The following is a 22,458-nucleotide window of genomic DNA, read 5'->3' as shown; positions in this document are numbered from 1 at the left end:
CTCTGGAACCTCCTCTACCTCATTTAAGGTCTCTCACACACTTGCACCCACCTACCAGCTAGAGTTTGCAGCAATTACCTCTTTGTGCAACATTTCCACACCTGAGTCTAGGATGATCAACAGATGTACCTGCTTTTGGGTCTGAATTTGGCCCTGATTGGGTGAAATCAGCCCGTCACTTGCAGATGGAGGAAGAAAGAGTCCACTGAGAGGCTGGTCATGATGTGAAATGTCTTAATAGGAGCAGAAGCCAATCAGGAAAGTGGAAAGGGAACAGAATCTGATAGGGATTCAGAAAGGGAAGGATCAGGGGATCCTGGATGCATATGCACCTCACCTGTAGCTTATTGTCATTATGGTGGTGTCACCCATCACTCAGAGCCAAGAAATCTGACAGAAGTCTGCATCATTTCATGTCCTAGTTCTAACTGCTCAGCATAGCTTAACAAGGTCCTGCTGTATATTATAACTGGTTTTCAGAGCTTCTTAAAAGTACAGTTCCTCACAAATAAACTAAAACCAAAACTGCGCCACTTGCAGTAATGACCCAGTTTTTCCCCATATTCCATGTATGCATTCAGAATGCAAAGCAACAGCCACTTGCCCTACATCTAGCAACATCTGCTTTACAAATCACTTCCTGTTGTTCTTTCTGCTTATGAAACACTGGTTAGTCTTCCACCATGTGTGAGATGAAGTGATTCAAAATTTATATTGATGAACTGGAGACTTATATAGACCTATAATGCCATGTTCTGTTACTTGCAAATCGAAGCACATTGAATCAAACAGAATTGTAATGGAGTTCTTTCCCATTACTTCACTGATGACTAAGTAGCAAGGCATTATCAGGGGATGTGAATATTAAAGCTGCTCTGACTGGACAGAACATATTGGTCAGCTGAAAAGCCAGCTTTTCTGAACGGGCCAAATTCTTCCCAAGTCACAATAACGTCAAACAGCAACATCAGAATAATTGGGGAGTATAGTTAAGGCATCTTAACTTTGAAGTTCTTATACTTGTTACATTGCTTAGGCGCCTGTAGACTTCCAAGCGCCCCTGCAAGATTAGTTTAGAGTACCCTAAATCCAACTCATTGGGATGCCAAGAATATTTCTTGTCATGTACTTTTAGTCCCTCATCCTGTGTTGCCCTAAAATAAGCTTGGATCTGTAAGAATGGCAGCTAAATGGGTCTTTTAACCCACTTTTAATGAAGATATCTATGAAGCTACTACGATAGATGGAGAATTGGACTATTTTAGAAAAATTGGCTTTTCAGGTGAATAAATTCCACCACACTCCAACATTCCCCCTCCTCCGCAAGATGCAGAATCACCTATTTTGGCTGCCTTAAGTAGGCCAACGTACAGGATATAGCAGGAAATTATTAGTCTGTCACAGTCGTTTCAAGATTTCCTTGTATGTCATATGCACAAACACAAGCACAGGATCTAATCCAACTGAAGTAATTTGAAAGGCCCTTAGGGGAAGCTAGGTCAGACCTTTATGTGCGGGGAAAAGAATAACAAAAAACAGCAACAGTCCAGAAATACAGGATGGAAGAAGATCATATGCTTAAATCACTGGACTAATTTGTTAGGGAAGGACCAATGTTCGTGGCTTTTCACTCCAAAACAAATTCCGACAAAAAAGAAAAAGAAGAGGCAGCTTTAATTTTCTGTGTTCACTCTGCTTTTGCTAATGCAGTCAAGTTTATTAAACACTTGCAAAAGAGCTGAGGTTATCATTATTGGATGCCCATCGCTAACTCTCACACACACATTGTAAATTACTGGATTATTGATGACACAACTGATCTGTCAATATCTGAAATAACCATGATTTGGCCACTTTTTTTTTTTACAAAAACAAAACAGTTCTTACCAAGTGATACCACATACCTCTATTTTCCCCTTACAATTTGAAGGTATGCCAGGATTCATTTGGTCTTAGAAACAGGAATTTCCATGGCACTCACTCCCATAACATCTGCTCTCTCAGATATACTTAGCATTCTAAACTTTTCTTGTGGGGAGAGAGACAAACACATACACCCACGTACTCTAGAACAGCAATTCTCAAACTTTAGCAACCCAAGGAACTCCCTTTTGATTTAAACATTTTTGGAGGCCCCTACCCTGCACCTTCTCTGAGGTCACTGCCTAATCCTTTCTCTGAGACCCCCACCTCCTGCTTGCTCACTCACTTTCACAGGGCTGGAGCAGAGGATTGGGTTGCAAGGGGGGGGTGAGGACTCCAGTCGCAGATATTGGCTCTGGGGTGGTGCTATGCATGAGGGGGTTGGGATACAGGAGGGGGCTCTGGGCTGAGACAGGGTTTGGGAGGATTAGAGGATGTGGGCCCCATGAGGGAATTTGGTTGAAGGAAAGGACTCCAGGGCTCAGGCATGGGGTTGGCATGTGGGGTTCCTGTGGCACTTACTGTGGCTCCTGAAAGCAGCAACCAAGTTTCTGCAGCCCCTTGGTGCAGAAGTGGCCATAGAGGCTCCGTGCACTTCCCTTGCACCCGCATGTGCTGCCTGTGCAGCTCTCATTGGTTGCGCTTCATAGCCATGGGAACTGTATAACTCGTACTCAGGCTGGGGCAGTGCACCAATCCTTCCTGGATGCCCCTGTACCTAAGGGCGCAGGAAATGGCTGCTTCCAGGAGCTACATGGAACCAGGGCAGGTAGGGAGTCTGCCTTAGTCCCAGGCCACAGCAGGTACATGGGGGAGGGACAGGAGTTGATCAGCCAACGAGCATCTACATTGGCAGGCTGCTTTTCCGGAAAAGCCCTTTTTCCAGAAAAGCGTCCGTGGCCAATGTAGACGCGCTTTTCTGAAAAGAGCCCCGATCGCCATTTTCGCGATCAGGGCTTTTTTTCCGGAAAAGACTACTAGGCTGTCTACACTGGCCCTTTTCCGGAACAGTGTTCCGGAATAAGGACTTATGCCCGAGCGGGAGCAGAATAGTTTTTCCGGAATAGCAGCTGATTTTGTACAGTAGAGCATCGTTGCTTTTCTGGAAATTCAAGGGCCAGTGTAGACAGCTCACAGCTTATTCCGGAAAAGCGGCTGATTTTCCAGAATAAGTGGCCCAGTGTAGACACAGCCCCCGGGTCCCTGGACACCCTGGAATTTCTTCGGTCTGAGGACCTCACTTTGAAAAACATTGCTTTGTAAGAGCTAATAGTCCAGTGCTTGGGGTGCACAACAGAGATGTGGGAAACCAAGGTGGAAATCTTGCTCTGCATGATTTGTACTAAGGACTTGACTCTAGGTAGCTCACAGCCCAGGAGAATGCCACAAGCACCATTTGACAAACATGCTTTTACTTTATCTTCAAAGTGCAGTAGCTCTGTTTCAGCTGCTGGCTGAAAGATTTCCTAGAAGTACTCTCAAGTACTTTGTGGAATAACCTCCCAAAGGAATTGGGCGGGGAGGGGAGGAGCTTAAATTGTCCAGAGTTATTCAGTCTGGATGAGAAAAAGTGCTAGAAAATTACAGAAGAAACAACCATACTGCACTGATAACAGGGATGGGCTACCAAAAATGATGACCCAAATTATCTTTATGTCCCCATTTCTAGCTTTTCAAATTATATTGCTTCAAAATTGTGGTATAAACTGAATATCTCATAGCTACAAATAAGTTTTTCAAGCAATTACACTCCAAAGAATCAACCTGCCCATAACCTTGCTTCAACAGCCTTGTTTCCCTTTCTGTGTTCTCATGTCTCTAATCTTCCCACAGTTAAATTTACATGCACTGTTTCAATAACTTTCTAAAAGATCCTTTCAGCCTATTCTCACTCCTGTGCTCTTCAAGTGCCTATCTGATTTCCTTTGAGAAAAAAGGATTCTCTCAGTTAACAGGATAAATTCCTTCATTTTGGGGAGAAAAATTACCATGGGGGCACTTAACAACAAAGGAAGCACATGCTAAAAACATGCAAGAAAACACAGCTCCTTACATGCTCTCACAGAACTTTGTAAGAGTACTGGGCTTTTCCTGGTTACGTCTTTGTCGAAACCACCGCTGAATACTGCGTACATCCCAATCCAGCTGCTTGGAGAGGCCTTCCAGTCTTTTTTCATCTGGATGCTATAGAACACAAAGTGATGAAATGACTGCAGATGCATTTTATCTTCATAACAGGTATCATAATATGGTTTTACATTTAGACGCCCACCTCTGATCATAAAGAACTTAATCCTATTCTATGACTAGGACGTAGACAGGCTCTAGCTCTCTGTCAGCTTCATGAACAACTGGAAGTAAGGAAAAGTGTCTTCATACAAACACCTGTTGTGGATGTACATCAGATACAGTATTCTACTAAAAGAGGCAAAGGCAATGCAACTATACAGAGAAGTATTTAAAGTTACTGGGAAAAACAGGAGGTTACAACTCAACTGGGTAGAACTGTGTGTAATATCAATATTTATTTCATCTATTTTTATCTCTTAATTTTCCAGTTGTCCAAAATTAAAGGTGAGTCTGACAAGAGAGCGATTAGGCAAGTATTTAATTATCATAGATGTAAAGATTCAAAAAGTTAAAGCTTTATAACTGTTAAAAACACAAATTGGTAACACCATATCAGAATATACAAAATAAATATCCTTAAACAAAATTATTAGGTTCTTAGGCAGCACTTTTCTTACATTTGAACAATGAAAATATATTTCTTCAGTGTGTTTAGTGAAATCAACATTTTCTGACATTAGAAATTTTTATTGGTTAATCTTTCCATGCCTAATTATAAATGAACCCTTTTAGTAGACCTCATCTCTAGCACTCCCTGCCCATTGCTATACATGCCTTGAGCAATCCAGCCTGCAAAACCCCTCAGCATGAGTCTTGTCTCTTTCATCCTTCTCTCTTGTGTGTAACTGAGGTAACTGTTGACCTGGCCAAAGGGACTGCTCAGCTGACACAGAGAAATATATTTCCTGTATGTTAATATTAAAAAAAACTACACTGTCTTCCATTTTTAAATTGGCAACTCAAGGGAAGTCCTCTTAGTAGATGACCAAACCAGTAAAGAGATCAACTCTGCTGATGCAAAGCATTTAGGCAGGAGGCCTTCACCTAGAGTTCTCCTGGCATATGTCATCCTCTTCATTACCACCTTTGGTAACTTTAACCCCGACAAAAGCTTGTATGAAATCCTGATATTGTTTTTTGTGACAGATGCTTGCAAAGCCACAGGCCAGTTGATATGTAGTGTTATGTTCGGCTGTAGACTGGTGTTAATGAAAAATGAGGAGAATGACTAAAAGCAGAGGAAAACGTCCTCTCTTGATATCCCGCTAAACAAAGTGGGCATCTGCCAAGATTTTTAGTGATAACGACATCTGACCATCACTGCATTCTTGCATCCTAGCCAGATCAGGAGGCTCAAACAGTGCCAAGAACTATTGCTAGGACAATCTGTAAACATTTCATCAGCAAAATCCACAAACACAAACCCACAATCTTTATTAGAGGGCAAGCGAAAATAGCAGCACAAAGGGGCAAAAATGAGTGTAAAGCTTCCCTATAGTTTTGCTGTATGCTACAGAATTCCATAAGTTCCAAACATCATTGTTAAAAATTATATTTCTAGCCTTTTCTGATTAGGGATGTTAAATTGTGTGTAATCAGCTAATCAAGTAGTCAAACCCCAATATGGCTCTGCCTTTTAAATGTATGAAAGGCTGCCAGGCTCTTAATACATTTAAAAAGCAGAAGAGCAATGTCTGGATCTGGGCATGAACCAGGAGAGCTGATTCCCAGCTCGCTCCTAGTTCCCCCCTACCCCGCCAGCTATGCCTCTGCTTTTTAAAATATATTAAGAGACAATACATTTAAAAAGCAGAGGCACAGCTGGGGGGAACAGGGAGTGAGCCGGGAATCAGCTGTCCTATCTCGCACCTGACCCCAGATGCTGCATCTCTGCTTTTTAAATGTATTAAGAGCTGGTGGCCCTTAATACATTTAAAAAGCAGAGACGCAGTGACGGGGATCAGATGCAAACTGGGAAATCAACTGATTCCCTGCTCACACCCGGTCCCAGCTATGCCTCTGCCTCTCCTGCCCCCTCAGATGGTGCTGGGGGGAACTGGCTTTTAAGGCGTGGGGGGAAGTGACTAGTCAAGTCACTACTCGACTACCCAATAAGCGTTTGCTTATCGGGTAGTCGCCTAGTTGCTTACATCTCTATTTCTGATGCAAAGAACATCCATCAAAATACAAATTGATACTAGCCAACCAATAGTATCCATCCTTCACAATTTCCCTGAGATGTGTGAAAGTCAAATCCAAACACACTAACATTATTGATAAAGAGTAAAATGTTCCCCCTTTGTCCAACCTTCTCTCCCTTCCCACACAAAAAAATTAAAATAAAAAAGAATGTTAATGTAAACAGCCACATGATACCTATGAAGTATTTTGTATTACACCTTTCTTGGTTAAATGTGTAATTTGGTATATTATTATCGAGTTGTAACATGTATGACATAAAAGACTTGGCCAATGTGCAAAGCTAGCATGTCTTTTAATTGTGAAATATTAACATTGCATTATCAATTCCTTTCTTTCACGTGAAATTATCTTTCTTTACATAAATCAATGTTAAAGCATCATATCACGTTTTATAAAATGATTATGTTCAGTAAATACTGTACCTTTGTAATTGCAGTGAAAACTTTTTCCAGAATAGCATTAGGTTGGGCTTTCTGTGGTCCATTGGCCTGGACTTTAAGACCTAAGGCACAGGGTTTAGCAATAAACCTACAACAAAACAAAAAGGAAAGAAAATCAAATGTGATTCTTCAATTATTTATTGCAAGATCTGTTATCAGTGACATGCTTTAAATGTAAAAATATTAAAAGAATGATCCCTGTCCTGAAATTTCTATGATGTCAGATAACTACAACAGTACACAGTAGGGTAGTCGATTGATTGCTTACATCCCAATAAACATAGTTGCTTCCCTCCCCTTGCTGCCTCTATGTTAGAGGCAGCAAGGGGGCAGGGAGCAGGAGCCAGTGCTCCCTGCCCCCTTGCTTAAAAGCGAGTTCCTCCCAGCACCGTCTCCACCGGGGGAAGAGGGGGGACAGCAGGGGAAGCAGAGGTGCAGCAGGAAATGGCACAAGCAGGGACTGAAGCAATCCCTACTTGTGCCGGTCCAACTGCTGTGCCTCTGCCTCTGAAATGTAGCAAGAGCCCTAGAGGGCAGAGGCGGAGCACAGGGAACCCCAGACGAGTGGGGACTGCTTGAGTCCCCGCTTGCCCCATGTTCTTGTTGCGCCGCCTCTGCCCCCACAGGGCTCTTGCTATGTTTCAAAGGCAGAGGCAGCGCAGTGGGAACCTAGAGCAAGTGGGGACTCAAGCAGACCCCCACTCACCCCGGGTTCCTCGCTGCACCTCTGCCTTTGAAATGCAGTAAGAGCTGCGGGTGGCTCTTAGCACATTTCAAAGGCAGAGGTGAAGCCAGGATTGCAAGTGCCTTGCCCCACCCCTTATCGAGTAATTGAGTAGTCAATGGAAATTCCATTGACTATTCAATTAGCAGATTAATCAAAATTTAACATCCCTAGTACCCAGGTTAATAGCTGAAATGCAAGTATGTACAGGGGTACGCATCAGTGGAAGAAAACATCACAGAATAAGAGTGCTTTAAGGGTAGATTTGAAGGAGGAAGGGTAACGGGATGGAATATGTGAAATGGGGAGTTATTTTTCAGACTATTGGTGGGAAGTATGACCAGATGTAAGAGTGGGAGAAGAATGATCAGAAAAGAGGAGCAGATGGAAAGAACAGAGCACTACAAGGAGACTGCTATGTGCAACAGGCATGCAAAACATAATATTTCTCTCCCACCTTACTGCTTCTTTAATTAACTAGACCTCAGATCAGCTATGAACACAGAATTACTTTTCTGCACTGGACAGTCAGTCACAGCTTTTAATGTCTGACAGCCTCTGCCTTGCTTGATGAACACAACTCAGTAAATAGCAACATAAACTACAAACATAGGAGACTTCATCTAACTTAGAATGGTTTGAGGACATTTAATTGACAAGTATCAGAGGGGTAGCCGTGTTAGTCTGAATCTGCAAAAGCGGTGAGGAGTCCTGTAGCACCTTATAGACTAACTGAAGTGTAGGAGCATAAGCTTTCGTGGGCAAAGACCCACTTCGTCAAATGCCCACGAAAGCTTATGCTCTAACACTTCAGTTAGTCTATAAGGTGCCACAGGACTCCTCACCGCTTTTATTTAATTGACAGTTTCCCACAGCAAAACTAAACCCTAGAAACACTTCTGCCACTGCCCCTTCTTTTAGTTTTTAACAGTGGCGTGGGGCATGAGGACCAGCCTCTGGCCCCAGAGCCAGAGCCTGGCTGGGCTGCACAGGGCATGCCCAGAGGCACTCCTGACACAGACCTCCTGACCATCTACCAGTGAGGACATCAGGTGTGCAGTCAACATCCAGGCCTGATGGAAGGGAGTATCCTGGGACTGGTCTGCTCAGGGGTGAGCCCTGCTGCCTGCACTTCCCCACAATATTGCCCCCTAGTCCCTCCACACATCCCACTTGCCTGGCCAGGGACTCCAGTCCCAGGCTTCCTGCACTCACCCCTGCTCTGGCAGCCCAGGCCTGCCAGTTGGACAGCTTTCATCTGACCATGTCACCCACCAGTAAGGCTGGCCCAATAAAATCAAATAATAATTCTGCCTTGTTTATAAATAGTTCCTTTATAGAAAACTCATTTTGCATAATATATATAAAGATTAGATATGGAGTTAAGGAATTGGAATATCCCATGTATTTAAGATAAATTGTTCAAATTAATGAGTTCTGCTAACGGGGTTTCTTCTTCCACAGTAAACACAATTTTGTTCATCTTTAGTTTGCCCATAAAGAACTGTAAGAAGATCAACTATAATTTGTCATGTTACATGGCTCAAAATTTATCTTTTTCTACAAGATCAACTCCACCTGTTAACATGCTCAGAAAGACTACAATTATATATACTTTATGATGGGTTCTGCATTTTGCCCAAGAACATGCTTGAATGTAAAGAGGAAAATATTCCATTGCTCACACAAGGCTGTTTTAAGTCATACAGCTAACTAAAATCCAGGCAAAGACAAACTGATCCCTATGCAAAAACCTGCTTGGATGGATTTCAAGACATTACTTAAATGATTCAAATGTAAATTATAGGCCATAGATTGTAAGCTTTCCCTTAAATTATAAACCCTTTTGAGCTGGGCTCTGGCACTGGAACAATTTTTAGGGTCCTTAGCTTTGCCCCCCTCTTCCTTACCCCATCCACGCCCCTCACCACCCCAGTCTGGGGCCACATCTGAGGACAGATGCAGAGCCCCACATACAGGGCCAATGTTTGGGACCCCAGGGCCTGCAACCGAGCTGCCAGGACCCTGGGCAGTACCAGAGCCCTATGCGTTAAGTGATACAAACAATAATGAATAATTAATAGAGGCAAGAGCTGTATTCCACTGCTCCTCACCGAAACTATCCAGTTCCCCAAACTTCTAGCGGCTTTGTGTTTGAATATACTGAATGATTCTGTTTCCCTTTAAAGGCTTTTCATACTATCCTAAAAATTCAATAAAGTAACAAAAGACACCTCACAATGTAGATAAGAAATAGTTCTGTGTTCATAACCCTGAGTATGATTGCAAGCTCTTGGAATTCTTATCAATATTTAAACACCACACTAAGACTGTTTGGAAAAAAACTGTGTTTTCCTAAAGATAACAGGAATGATGCAAAATAAACCTCATTGCACTGATCACAGTGAAGAAAACTGATTGGTTTCAGATTCTAGTTCAGCCTTTAATAGGTTTACAAGTTTACAGCATGTGCCTCCTTTAAAAAAATCTAAAGTAAATAGACAGAGAGTCAGAAATTTGCATTCAAAACAGGTTGTTTTGCATTTATACTTGCACAGTGCTTTGAGGAACAGTTCTGTCATAAAAATACATATTTCAGCCTGCAATTATTTGCATCTGAAAGCAAATGTTTGAGTCCGAAGTCATTGTGGTGGATATTCATGGACTGCAAAGAAACCTTCAGTGTGATCAATTACTTTCCATATTTTGCAGTTTGACATGTCTTTTCTCTTATATGTATCAGTTTGGATAAAATCTGCATCAGTTGTAGGAATCACGTTCTAATCGTATTGCCAATGGCTGTAGCATCAGTCAGGAGAACAAGGCTACATGTAGTTTAAATACATTGCCTGAGGATCAGATCCTTCAACAGCCAAGTAAATGGGAAATTCATCATTGAGTTCAATGGAAGAGAAACAATAGATGTTCTGACCTCCCTCAGTTTCTATTTGTAATACACAAGTTGTATATCTACATTCAAGTGTTTATCATTTACAAAAGATATATTATAACTGCTCCAGAGCCTTTGCCAGAGAACTCATTCAAGTATTAACAATCAACTTGTTGGATTGTGTTTAGAGGATCAATAGCATTGATGCCATTGAAACATCAGGCTTTCAGTCTGTACAGGCACAGCCACAGTGTAGATTCCTAAGTAGAATGCAATGATAGCATAAACTCCTTGGAATAAATACATCTGCAGCCATACTGGTAATACTTGTACACAATTAACAAACACTTTATATTGTCTGTTCACCAGCAAATTGTGGACACACTTCTAGGGTATGTCTAGACTACATGCCTCTGTCAGCAGAGGCATGTAAAATAGGCTACCCGACATAGTCAATGAAGCGGTGATTTAAATATCCCCAGCTTCATTAAAATAAAAATGGCCGCCCTGCTGTGCTGGATCAGCTGATTGTCGGCACAGTTCGGCAATCGAGATGCGGATCGGTCGACAGGGGAAGACTTTGTTTCACGAGGCATAAGGGAGCAGTCGACAAAGGCGTCCCGTCGACCAATCCGTGTCTTGACTGCCGCGCTGTGCCGACAATCAGCTGATCTGACACAGCGCGGTGGCAATTTTTATTTTAATGAAGCCGGAGATATTTAAATCCCTGCTTCATTGACTATGTTGGGTAGCCTATTTTACATGCCTCTGCCAACAGAGGCATATAGTCTAGACATACCCCTAGTGTAAGAGTGATGGAAGGGTAGATTGGCATGGACATGGCCTCTGCTCTGAAAAAGACAAATAGTATTTAAATGCTTGGGTCTCATCGGTACTACAGTTTTCACTGCTAACACAAGGGGAGCTGCACTAACAGTAGACTGCGGCTCAGATTTTTTTTCCTAAGGTGTGTCTACACAGCACCATTATTTATTTTGGAATAATGGCCATTATTCCAAAATAACAATGCAAGCATCTACATGGCAATTCCATTATTTCAAAATAAATTCGAAATAACCAACAGCTTATTCTGACTTCTGTAAACTTCATTCCATGAGCAATAATGTCTATTCTGAAATAGCTATTTTGGAATAGCAGTAGTGGGGACACTCCACTGCTGCTATTTCGAAATAGCTCCTCCCCAGGGCTATTCACAGTAATTCTCCCTACTGCCTCCTGGAGCTCTAAACTGAGGTAGCGTATCCACATTAGGGGAGCCTGCCTCAGACTAATTTTGAGGCTTCCCTGTAGAGTAGACGTGTTATTTCGAAATAAGCTATTTTGGAGTATTTCTTTCAGAATAGCTTACTTCAAAATAAGTGTGCAGTGTAGACGTACCCCCAGTGTGGACAAAAGCTGTGTATGTGGATGCAAGGCATTTTATAAGTTTCTCAGGTGCTCACAAGACTAAAATCCTCTAATCTATCTAGACAAATATTAAGATAGATAGCAGGTCATTTAGAGCAGTATAGGTAACAACAGACAGGTAATCAGACAGGTAATCAGTATCACATTTACAATGACACCAGAGGCACCTGATGCTGGGCCCACACTCAAGAGGGGCCCCTCTGGCCAGTCCAGCACTCCACTTGTGCTGTGACCAAGGGGCTGCAGTATACTGGCTCCTCTCCTCTCTCGCTCCTCTCCTGCACTCCTCTCATTTCAGTGGCTACATCATTCTCAGATAGCATGGGGGCGGCATGCGGCACTCATCTGGGCCCCATGCTAGTGAGTCCTGAGAGAGCCCGGCCCAGGCAGGCACCCTCCCACTCTGGCCTGGCCAGCAGGACTGAGCCTCAGTGGGCCCTGAGCAAGGCGGGGTGCCCTGCTCCACAACTCTGGAAGAGGCAAGGCCTCAGGCAGAAGGGGTGGGTTTGGAGCTAGGCAGCCCTCAGTGCTCCACAGAGCATGAGCGGTGCTTTAAAGGGACACAGTAACAGTGGTGCTGGCCAGCAGTTCTAGGCCCTTTTGTATCACCAGGCCCCAGTCGCACCCTTTGCTGCCTCCCCCCCCCACCCCACCTACCCATTGGCAGGCCTGGTCCTGGCTGCCTGTGCTGTTCTCAAGGGGCTGGAGCAATCCCTCACCAGCCCCCCAGCAGTGCTGCCAGCTCAGCCCAGGCACTGAAAATGGTCGCCTCCCAGTGGACCAGTGAGTATGGCGGGTGGATGATAGGGGAGAAGTGAGTCTCTGGGGGAGGTGCTGGGCAGCAGGGGGTCTGTGTGAGGTACTCTTGGATCCAGGGGATGCTTCCTGCAGAAAGTGAAGGAGACGCAAAGGGAAGCACTGCGGGGAGAGGGCGGGAGGAACAACTGGAGATGTCCAGGGGTTTAGTTTGGAGTGCACTGCCACCCAAATACAGCCAAGGGGATAGGTACTATAGGGCACACGAGCTGTGAGTTCACATACCACTGCTCCTCCCATTTCTGCAAACCCAGAGCTACCCAGGGGGAAAAGAGGGTGCTGCTGAGCTCCACGGACTGTACAGCTGGCTGCCACCTTTGGTTCCTAGTGTTTGTCATGCTCCTTTTCGTGTGCTAGGAGCCATCCCATGTTTTGTACAACAGTGAGTACCCATGGTAAGGCAGGGCAGGGAAAGGCTGGAGCTGGGGAAAAGAGGCAGTGGCCAATGAAGGGGGGCGGGATGGCGAGAAGTTGGAGCCAGAGGGAAGGGGCAAGAGATGGGGGAAGCAGGAGCCCAGCATGTGGCATCCCCTTGGCTGCAGCAGCTGGGGCTTACCTTTTAAGCAGGCCCATTGAACTCTCACCCTGATGAGCCTCTCTTCCCCTCCCCATACCACACCAAGAAGTCCCCCAGAAACCCTCCCCACTGAGCACCAGCCACTTGTACCTGGACTCCCATCCAAATGAATCCCACCTCCCTTGTATCTGAAACCTCCCTTTGGGCTAGGCAGCACCTGCTGAGTCAGAACCACCTTCACTTGGTCCCCCCTACACAGCCGCACTGTCCCTCCCAACAGGTCTCTGTGCATCCTCACCCCACTCTGAGCCACTCACAACCAATGAACCCACACCTGGATCCTCCTCCCTGACTAAGTCCCTCTGCACTGGTATCCTGCTGCTGCAGACTGAGCCTGCCTGCCTGCATCTGGATGCACCTGGTACAGAGACGCAGGGCCTACAGGTGTTTATAGGGCAGGCCTGATCCTTGATCCTTGCACCATGTCATGGTGTAGCCTCACTGATGAGTCTATGTCCTGGAGTGAAGTTAGGAGAAAGCTGCAGGGTGACCCCCCACTTCCATGCATCCAGTGACCTATGCTTCCCATTGGCAGTGTAGAGAGTTTACATATATATATCAACAAAATTTGCAGAATTTTGAAAAATTATATGCAGAATTTTTTTTTACACAGAATTCCCTTAACTGCTGATGGCAGCATCCAAAGACATGAAACTAAGTAAGTTCAAGTAAAAATAAGATAATTTCAGAGAGAGATTTTCTCAGCATTTAATTTATTTTTTCCCTTCAGCAAAGTCTCTTGGTTGATTATAAGTGCCAGAGCTGGCTTTTGATCACTTACCTCTCAAGTGAGCGAAGAAATGACATTGTTCTGAGATAATGTCAATCAGATGGCACTGCATACAGTATATAAACCAAAAATCTGTTCAATTTGTAAGAGCCAAAAGCTGGCTAAAATAACCAGAGGAAGTAAATCTTTACAAGGTACAACTGCAGCAAGTTTCATAGAGCTATGATCTTCACTGAGCTCTCTGTGAGACCTTTGGAAGTACAATGTTAAAACGACAGCCTTGCTAATTAATATGGTATGCAATTTGTTCTTATCATAACTTAGAGCAAGGTGCCAGGACAATGGGATGTGCCTGGAATTAGAATGTTTTTCAAAAATGGAAAAGGAAGGGTCTGGTAGGAGGGACAGTTATACTATAGAATGACCACAGGGGGCAGCAAAGGGACAGAAATGGGGATGAGTACAGCTATAATCCCCTTGGGCCAGCAGGAGAGAGAGGTGGAGAAAGGACAGCTATCTACTATATATTTCAGGGAATTTATCTGTTTGTCCATGTGTCTGACTGGGACATGCACCCCTTCCCAGCTTGGGGACAGTGGACTGTGTTGTCTCTCCTTCTCCAAGCATTTTGTGAATCTAACTGATAAAAAAATGGATTGAAAATTATTTGGTAAATTCATGAATAGTTCTGAATCAACCAAAACTGTATTTTTCAATAAATATATTATTCATCCAAAAATTTTCATTCAGTTCTTTGTGTGCACTTTACTCATGCGCATTTGGAACATCTAGTGAAATTTAAGAAATTTAAGAACTAAAGTATTTTACTGAGTATTTTACTAAGAAAAAAAGTCAAAGAATTCAAGCTACACCTCTGTCACCTTTGCCTCCACTGCGGTATCATGTTGTTTTCCAAGGTTAAAATGTTCATAAAGTTTAATCAGTGGTGTCAGATGCCTTTGAAAAAAAAAAAGCTCTATCTGTGATCTGTATGTCATCTCTATGTTCTTTGTGATAAAGCTTTAACCTGTATTCCTAAACCAAACAGAGTTCAAGTTTAAAAATTCCAATGCCAGTATGAAATGCCAGTGTTTCCCCAAATGGATGTTTTCTGCTATGTCACCATTCAGTGACGGTCAGATTCTGCCACTTTCATAATTGCTGTGTGGCACTTTACTCCATAAGTACTATAGAATCTCAGAGTCAGGAAGACCAGCCTTACAAACTGGTCATCTATACACCCCATTTGGAACCAAAGTATGGAATGAGGCAGAAGAGACCAAAGAGGGAGAGAGAGAGAAGCAATATTGTATAATGCAATATTGTGTTAAATGTGAACTACTAAAAAAAGCAAAAGTTTAAAAAAAGATTTGACAAGATAAAGAAACTGTTTCTGTGCATGTTTCATTTACACTAAGATATCTGAATGCAGCATTTCTCTTCTGCACAGTCAAGTGTCAAAGCTGTATTAAGCCAATATTAACTTGTCAACTTTTGAAAGAACCACCATAGTGTTTTGTTCAGAGTTACAAGTTCTGTATTGCTGAGGTTCTACTGTAGTTCCAATAAGTCAGGGCGACTACTCACAAAGTCAGGTCAATGCAATGTAAATAAAACATCAGAAGCTAGCCAGCTCACTCCCTTCTTTTAACCCTGAGAGTCCAAGGTGATTGCAAGACAAATTCTCATCTCAATCAAATGCCAATGTCTTACTAGGATAAATGAGAGGACAATTTGGTCTATTTTGTACCAAATTCAGTCTTAAATCAGAATGGAAGTGAAAGTCCAGACCATTTTAAAAGCGCTTTGGTTCATTCACAGTAACCACTCAAACTGTTTTCACTACCAATTCAGCTAACAGACCTGAGCTCAATGTACAGTGTCCGAGTGGGACACATTCCGCCTCTGCATTCCAAAGTTAATTTGCACCCAGTTTAAATACGTCAAGTATTTTAAAGGTCCTATACAATACTTGAAGGCAGCCCTAGCTTGCACTTTGACTTCTGTGTAGGTAACATCTCATAGATATTTACCACAGTATCAAAAAAGCTTTACAGAATGTAGGAAATACAAGGTACGTAAAGTGACTTTGAATAGGTCACCTACTCATATGAAATAGCATCCTTAATATTTACTGTCCACGTTGAGCCCAGTTCTGTTCTTATGCTCAGCTGGAATACTTGCAGCAAAATTAGTTTTTTCACTAGATTATGAACAAAGGGAAATATTTCCCCAGAAGAAAATAAACAGAATAACATTTGATTAACTTCACTTTTCAATAATTCTTACTCATATTTGGTCTCCTTGCACTTTAAAAAATGCTGAGCTAGAAGAATGAAGTTTAGGTTTTGTAAGAGGGAAAATAAGTAGAAGGAAGAAGGTGAGTGGGTTGCTTCCTCTCCTCTATGTGCTTATTCATTGCTGCTCTGGAAGGAGCTAAATATTATTTTGACTTCACAAACTGTAACAGCCATAATGCTTAAATAACTGGAGACAAGAATGAAGAATGTCTTCCTTGTCAACAGACAGCAACCCTCTCTAGTCTGTACTCAAGCAAAGCTCCTCATGAATACACTGAAAGCTTTTCCTGAATAAAAATTGGAGAGTTGGACCTTTAAACAACAGATGCCAGACATATTTTACATTCTGAAAGTTGCTTCTCCATACTCTTATGATCACAGTGCATGTCATGATGATAAACATTCCTCCTGGTACACTAGAGAGAGATTTCTCAAAAGTTATTCTGCAGAAATATGAACTGATCAGTTCCTGTGCTTCAGTGCATTAGTATAACTGCTCTGACTTGTCTACTCCACTGAGAATGTCACCCAGTGTCATGACACAAAGAATGAGGTAATTTTAAAAACAGAGGTATGCCTTACAGTATGGATATGGTTGGTTTATGTGAATCTCTCCCATTTTCTTCTCATGGGTAACTGTGATACTTATTAATTACTCTTATCTTACTGCCACTAATAGCCACAAATTATAGGATTTGTATGCTGTTTGTGTTGACCTTTATAATCCTTTGATACTAATGTTCATTAGCAATAGCAAAATCTGTATTTAACAAATAATTTTAGATCGTCAAATGAGGAAAAGGCCTAGTGAAGAAATACCCTGACTCTCCTAAAGTTTTCTGTAATACATTAAACTATACATTCATCTGCTGATGGGGCTTAAAGTTTGTCAAATAAAATGAATCTGACTTCATGGAGCACTTGTTCACCCAATGTTTATATAGAATACTCATATAGCTTCACTTACAAAATGTGACTTGGGGCAGAGAATGTTTTATTGTGCGATCACAAAAATGATGAGCCTTTCTTGCAGTACACCTTCCATTTCAGACTTTACAAGAGCTATACATGATTTCACTACCTGATAATCTACCCATCTAAAACAATTTAAAAAATATGGGTTACTGATTAGATTGCTTATACAATGCATCTAGGTAAGAGACCTGCATAAAATACTATGTATTGTTAATTTCTCTGCAGTACACATAATTCACCTGCTACCATGAGAGATCCAATTATGCCAGTAATTTCATTCAATAAAGATATATTTGAATGGGATTTTCAGATAACATGTTGCTCTAACTTTCTGTAGATGAAAAACTGGCCAATTTTCACCTACAGATCTTCAATTTGACTCCCTATGTGGTTTTTCCCTGTACTTGTAACTAGTGGAGTCATAGATGACCCATGGTACAACTCTCCCAGACCACATTTAGAGAAAATGTACATAAGAATGGCCACACTGGGTCAGATCAATGGTCCATCTAGCCCAGTATCCTGTCTGCCAACAGTGGCCAATACCAGATGGGAGGGATCACCACAGGTAATCCTCACGTGATCCCTCCCCTGTCACCCATGTCCAGAGAAACAGAGGTTAGGGATACCTTTCCTACTCATCCTGGCTAATAGCCATGAATCTATCTAGGTATTTTTTGAACCCTGTTAAAGTTCTAGCTTTCCCTGCATCCTCTGGCAAGGAGTTCCACAGGATGACTGTACGCTGAGTGAAGAAAAACTTCCTTTTGTTTGTTTTAAACCTGCTGCCTATTAATTTTATTTGGTGACCCCTAGTTCTTATATTGTGGGAATAAATAAATAACTTCTTCTATTCACTTTTTCCATACCAGTCATGATTTTATAGACCTCTATCATGTCCCCCCCTTAGTCTCCTCTTTTCTAAGCTGAAAAGTCCAAGTCTTTTTAATCTCTCTTCAGATAGAACCCGTTCCAAACCCCTAATCATTTTTGTTGCCCTGTTCTGAACCTTTTTCAATGCCAATATATCTTTTTTGAGATGAGGCGACCACATCTGTACACAGTATTCAAGATGTGGGTGTACCATGGTTTTATACAGCTGCAATAAGATACTTTCGGTCTTATTCTCTGTCCCTTTTTTAATGACTCCTAACATTCTATTTGGTTTTTTTGACTGCCGTTGCACAGTGAGTGGATGTTTTCAGAGAACTCTGTTACCCTAGAAAACTCTGTTACCCTATTATAGTTTGGTTCAGTGGGTTCCATTTTGAAAGAGACAGTTCCTTTTCTCTACATGATGTAGGTTTTCCCGCTCAAACTGTTAATTTGCACACGGTACTACCTTGTGCACCCCTCTCAAACAGGCTGTGCACCCGTTACTATCTGGTGCACTCAGCACCAAAAGAGGTGCACTCAGCACCAAAACCATTGCACACAGCCCCTAGGAAGCTGCACTCAACACCTAGGTTCATTAGCATACTTTTCCCGCCTCTGGGCCAATAAAAGCCCTGAGGTATCAAGGGCTCGGGTCCTTGGATATTCTCCAGCCTTGGATCTACTCATTTGTTGCTCCTCTGTATTGTTTGCCTGAAGCTTGGATACCATCTATGTAATCAGAGGCCTAGACTTTTGAACTGTGCTACCCTTGTGTGGTAAATACCCACAAGGTTTTCCTGTTTGCATTGGTCACTGGAACCGGGACTCTCTTTTCCTATCATCTTCATTGGATTACCCGCCTACTGGATCAGACGGTGTTGTCGAAGGACGGATCAGACTGTGTCCAGAGGGGATCCCTTTCCAGATCGAGGATCCATATTGGGGTCGTCTCTTCACAGAGGACTCACTACCGTGGGATCTCCCTGCTTGTCCTCCCCAGAGGCTTACAAATAGCCCGAGGGTTGAAGGTCGCAGGCATCGATCGCCTCAGGCTTTGTATATACCTTATGTATCTAGGGAACTGTTCTATCTCCTTTCTTCGGGTTAGGGAGGGTTGGTTTATTGAAACTTGCTGTTAACTGTATATCTGTTCCACTATTCTACTCAAATACATGGTTTGGCCCTAAATTGTGTATGCCTGATTTGTGGCTAGAGATCCACCGGTGATTAGATACGGCTCTCAGGTCGGATCTTTCTTCTGTGTAGGGACTCCTTCTCCCCGTTTTATATCCACACCATTGGCCACTTTTATTCTAAACTGCTATAAACTGGGTAACAAACTGTTGGTAACTAGCATTGTCAGGTTTTTTTAAACAATCAAAAATTATTGCTAACTCTTGTACTAATTTGTTCAGTTTCTACTTTTTTAACCATAACTGTCCTATTCATACTTTATCCATTTAACCAGAACTCTACTGTTTATATTCTATGACATAAGACATCATCCCCAACATTTATACATAGGAAATGAGTGACCATCCTTTTTCCATTTTAACTATGGAGTAAACCAAAGGCAAGCAGGGCATTAAGAAAGAATCCCAAAAATAGAGAAGTAACCAACTTCTTTTTCAGGTTGAGATACGAGATGGAAAGTCTACAGTAAATTAATTGGCACATTACTTTTCAGTTCCCAAAGAAAACTCCATAGCTATTGTCTAGCTGTACTGTGCCTCCTGCCACAAGATGCAACAAAAACCATTCACTGAATTCATCATGTTAAATTAATGTTACAATGTTTTGGGACCTGATTATATGTATAAAACATTCTAACCTCATATTAGACAAGTAACATATGAAAAAATCTTAACATATAAAATTTTAATCTTGCATTTATTATTAGTAAACCTATCATAAGAGTCACAAACATAATGCAGAAGTCTCAATAGAAAGAGAGAAATAGACCCGAGAAAACAGTAGCAACCGTCAATAAATATACTGGGATTAAAAAAAAAAAAAGACTGTACCTAACAAATGATACAAGCATAATTCCATTTACAGACAGTATGTTTTGAGGGTTGCTCTGTATGCTAGGAAGCTTTCTGAACGTTGTTCAATTTTTAATTTAAACCTTTCAATTTAACTAAACTGAGACAAGTGACCTATCTGCTCTGTGACCTTAAGACATCTCCCAGGAGCTTAGAGATGTGAATTCTTTTCAGTTTCTGACCTAGTAGTATCAATTCTTAGTCTCATGAACTCTTTTCATCTCTCCTTCCTGTCTTGCTCAGTCTAGCTGTACTCCGTTTTCATGGCATAGCGAACACTTTATTCCTTTTTTAAAAAGCCCCACCTATTTTCCATAAACTAGGGATGTGAACGACTAGTCCACTATCCGATAAGCAAATGCTTACCAGATAGAGGCATCAAGGCGGGGTGGAAGCGACTAGTCGACTAGCCTGTCGACTGTCAGAAAGAGGCAGCAAGAGGAGAAAGTAGAGTGGGTTCTTCAAAGCGTCAGTGCTGCGTGGAGCCTGGAGACAGACCCCAGGTACCATGTGGCACCGCTGCTTTGAAACACAGCGTGCAGCCCAGGGCCAGCTCAGGTGTCACATACTGTGTTTCAAAGTGGCAGCACCGCGTGGAGCCAGGATCAGCTGGGGACTCCCCTGATGATCCTGGGCTCCATGCAGCACTACTGCTTTGAACTGCAGCCCTGGGGCTGTTGCTACACTTCAAAGGTGGAGGCGCCCTATTGACTAATTGAATAGTCAATGAAGATTACATCGACTATTCAATTAGTCAAGTACTCGAAATTTAACATCCCTACCATAAACACAAAGTCGCCATATCAATACAGGGTAACTCTTTGTTACCTCATGTGTGTCAAACACAGAGTTCCTGATTCTCCCATCAATTACTCCAGTTTTATATCGGTTACATCAGCATCAGCAATGGAGGAGAGGAGAATCTGACTGGTATTGTGATGATTTTATGCAATGCATATGTTGAACACAGTTGGAACAACTCCATAGTGACTCTAGCTCTTACTAAAAAGAGACTCCCTTCTCCTCACTATGGTCCAAATCCTTCAACAGAAACCACAGCCTGACAAACAGGCTTGTGCTGTCTGGGAAATACCTAAGCCCAACAAGAAGTAGCTAGCATGGACTCACTGCAAGGCTTCAGGTGCAGACAGGGACATAGCCCAGTGCTTCACCTATGCAGAGTTTGAAGCCAGTGAATCCATTCTATGTATATATACATGGGACATTGCCCAGGTTTGCAGCATGCACTTGTTATCAAGTCCCCAACCACACTGAGAATATTCTATATCCATGGCAGTTTGAACCTTCTACACCTTTAGAAAAGGCCAGTGGATTTTGCCGTCTGCAGATACATTAGGAGAATTTGTTTGTGTCTTCCCCAAAATACATCGATCACCTGTGTGTAGTGAGTTGTGGCTACATACAAGAATCAAAGACTAGCAAGGACCAAACAAACACCCAAGTCACAAGTCCTTAACATTTGCACTATAACAGTAACTCTACTGGTGATTAGCAAATCAATAGGCTGCTAAAGTTGCTAAGTCCAGTTAATAAAGGTAGACATAAGGTACATTAAGACAGAGTATTACAACTAAATATCCCTGTGCAAAATGGAGCATTTGATAAACCTATAACAGATTTGTTATCCTGAAGAATATGGAGAAAAAAGTACATATGGGAAAGTAACATCCCCCTCTATTGCTATTTTGAAAAGACATATTGTCCTTTCCAGAGATGGATCAGAGCAGGTTTTCTCTCCTCACTTGCATTCTGCTCTCTAAAGGGCAAATTGCTTTCAGGAATATGTAATTAATGATATTCTGACTTGTCAGGATGTTTTGTTTTATAAAACAATCTGTTGTATGCGACTAACAAGGGCACATCTATCTATATTACTCTAACTTCCCAGATGAGCCAAGAACAGAGGTGGTTTATCCAATCTTGAATATCTGTTCAGAAACATTTTTCTAAAAAATATGCTCTAGAAATTATTTTGCTCTGTGTTACACAGGAGGTCAGACTACGTGATCACAATGGTCCCTTCTCCCTTGGAATCTTTGAAAGGTATCTACAACCTACACAGCTACATTTTGGGGGTAGGTGACACGTTTAATTCAACAGGCCCAAATCTGAAAATGTTTCAAATATGCTGGTTTTCTTTTATGTGAACAATAAAACCAACCCATTCACCAGCACAAGTCACAGGACAAACTTAGCAGTAGTATAAGTCCATTGACTTCACCAGAGCTGTGCCTGCTTACCCAGTGTTAAATCTGGTGCACTTTGTCTTGATGCTCTCTACTTTGGTATAAACACTGGGAAGTACCTATGCCTCCTATACCTCAGGTATGAGCCTCTGCTTGGTGGTTAACTCAGCCTTCACCACTCTCGGGGCATGTCTA

General features: G+C 42.3%; 1 protein-coding gene across 1 annotated transcript in view; it reads right to left on the bottom strand.

The window, feature by feature from the left end:
• CERS6 (ceramide synthase 6) overlaps positions 1-22,458 on the bottom strand; it is a 261,049-nt gene that overhangs the window by 160,769 nt on the left and 77,822 nt on the right. The window contains exons 2-3 of the mRNA XM_006135774.4: positions 6,678-6,783; positions 3,977-4,107 (exon numbers count right to left, since the gene is read on the bottom strand). Coding sequence (XP_006135836.1) covers positions 3,977-4,107; positions 6,678-6,783 — 237 coding nt within the window. The remainder of the gene's footprint in view (positions 1-3,976; positions 4,108-6,677; positions 6,784-22,458) is intronic.

Source organism: Pelodiscus sinensis, chromosome 7, assembly GCF_049634645.1.
Source record: "Pelodiscus sinensis isolate JC-2024 chromosome 7, ASM4963464v1, whole genome shotgun sequence".
Lineage (NCBI taxonomy): Eukaryota > Metazoa > Chordata > Testudines > Trionychidae > Pelodiscus > Pelodiscus sinensis.
The sequence above is the reverse complement of the archived record's forward strand: the minus strand, read 5'-3'. Positions and strand labels throughout refer to the sequence as shown.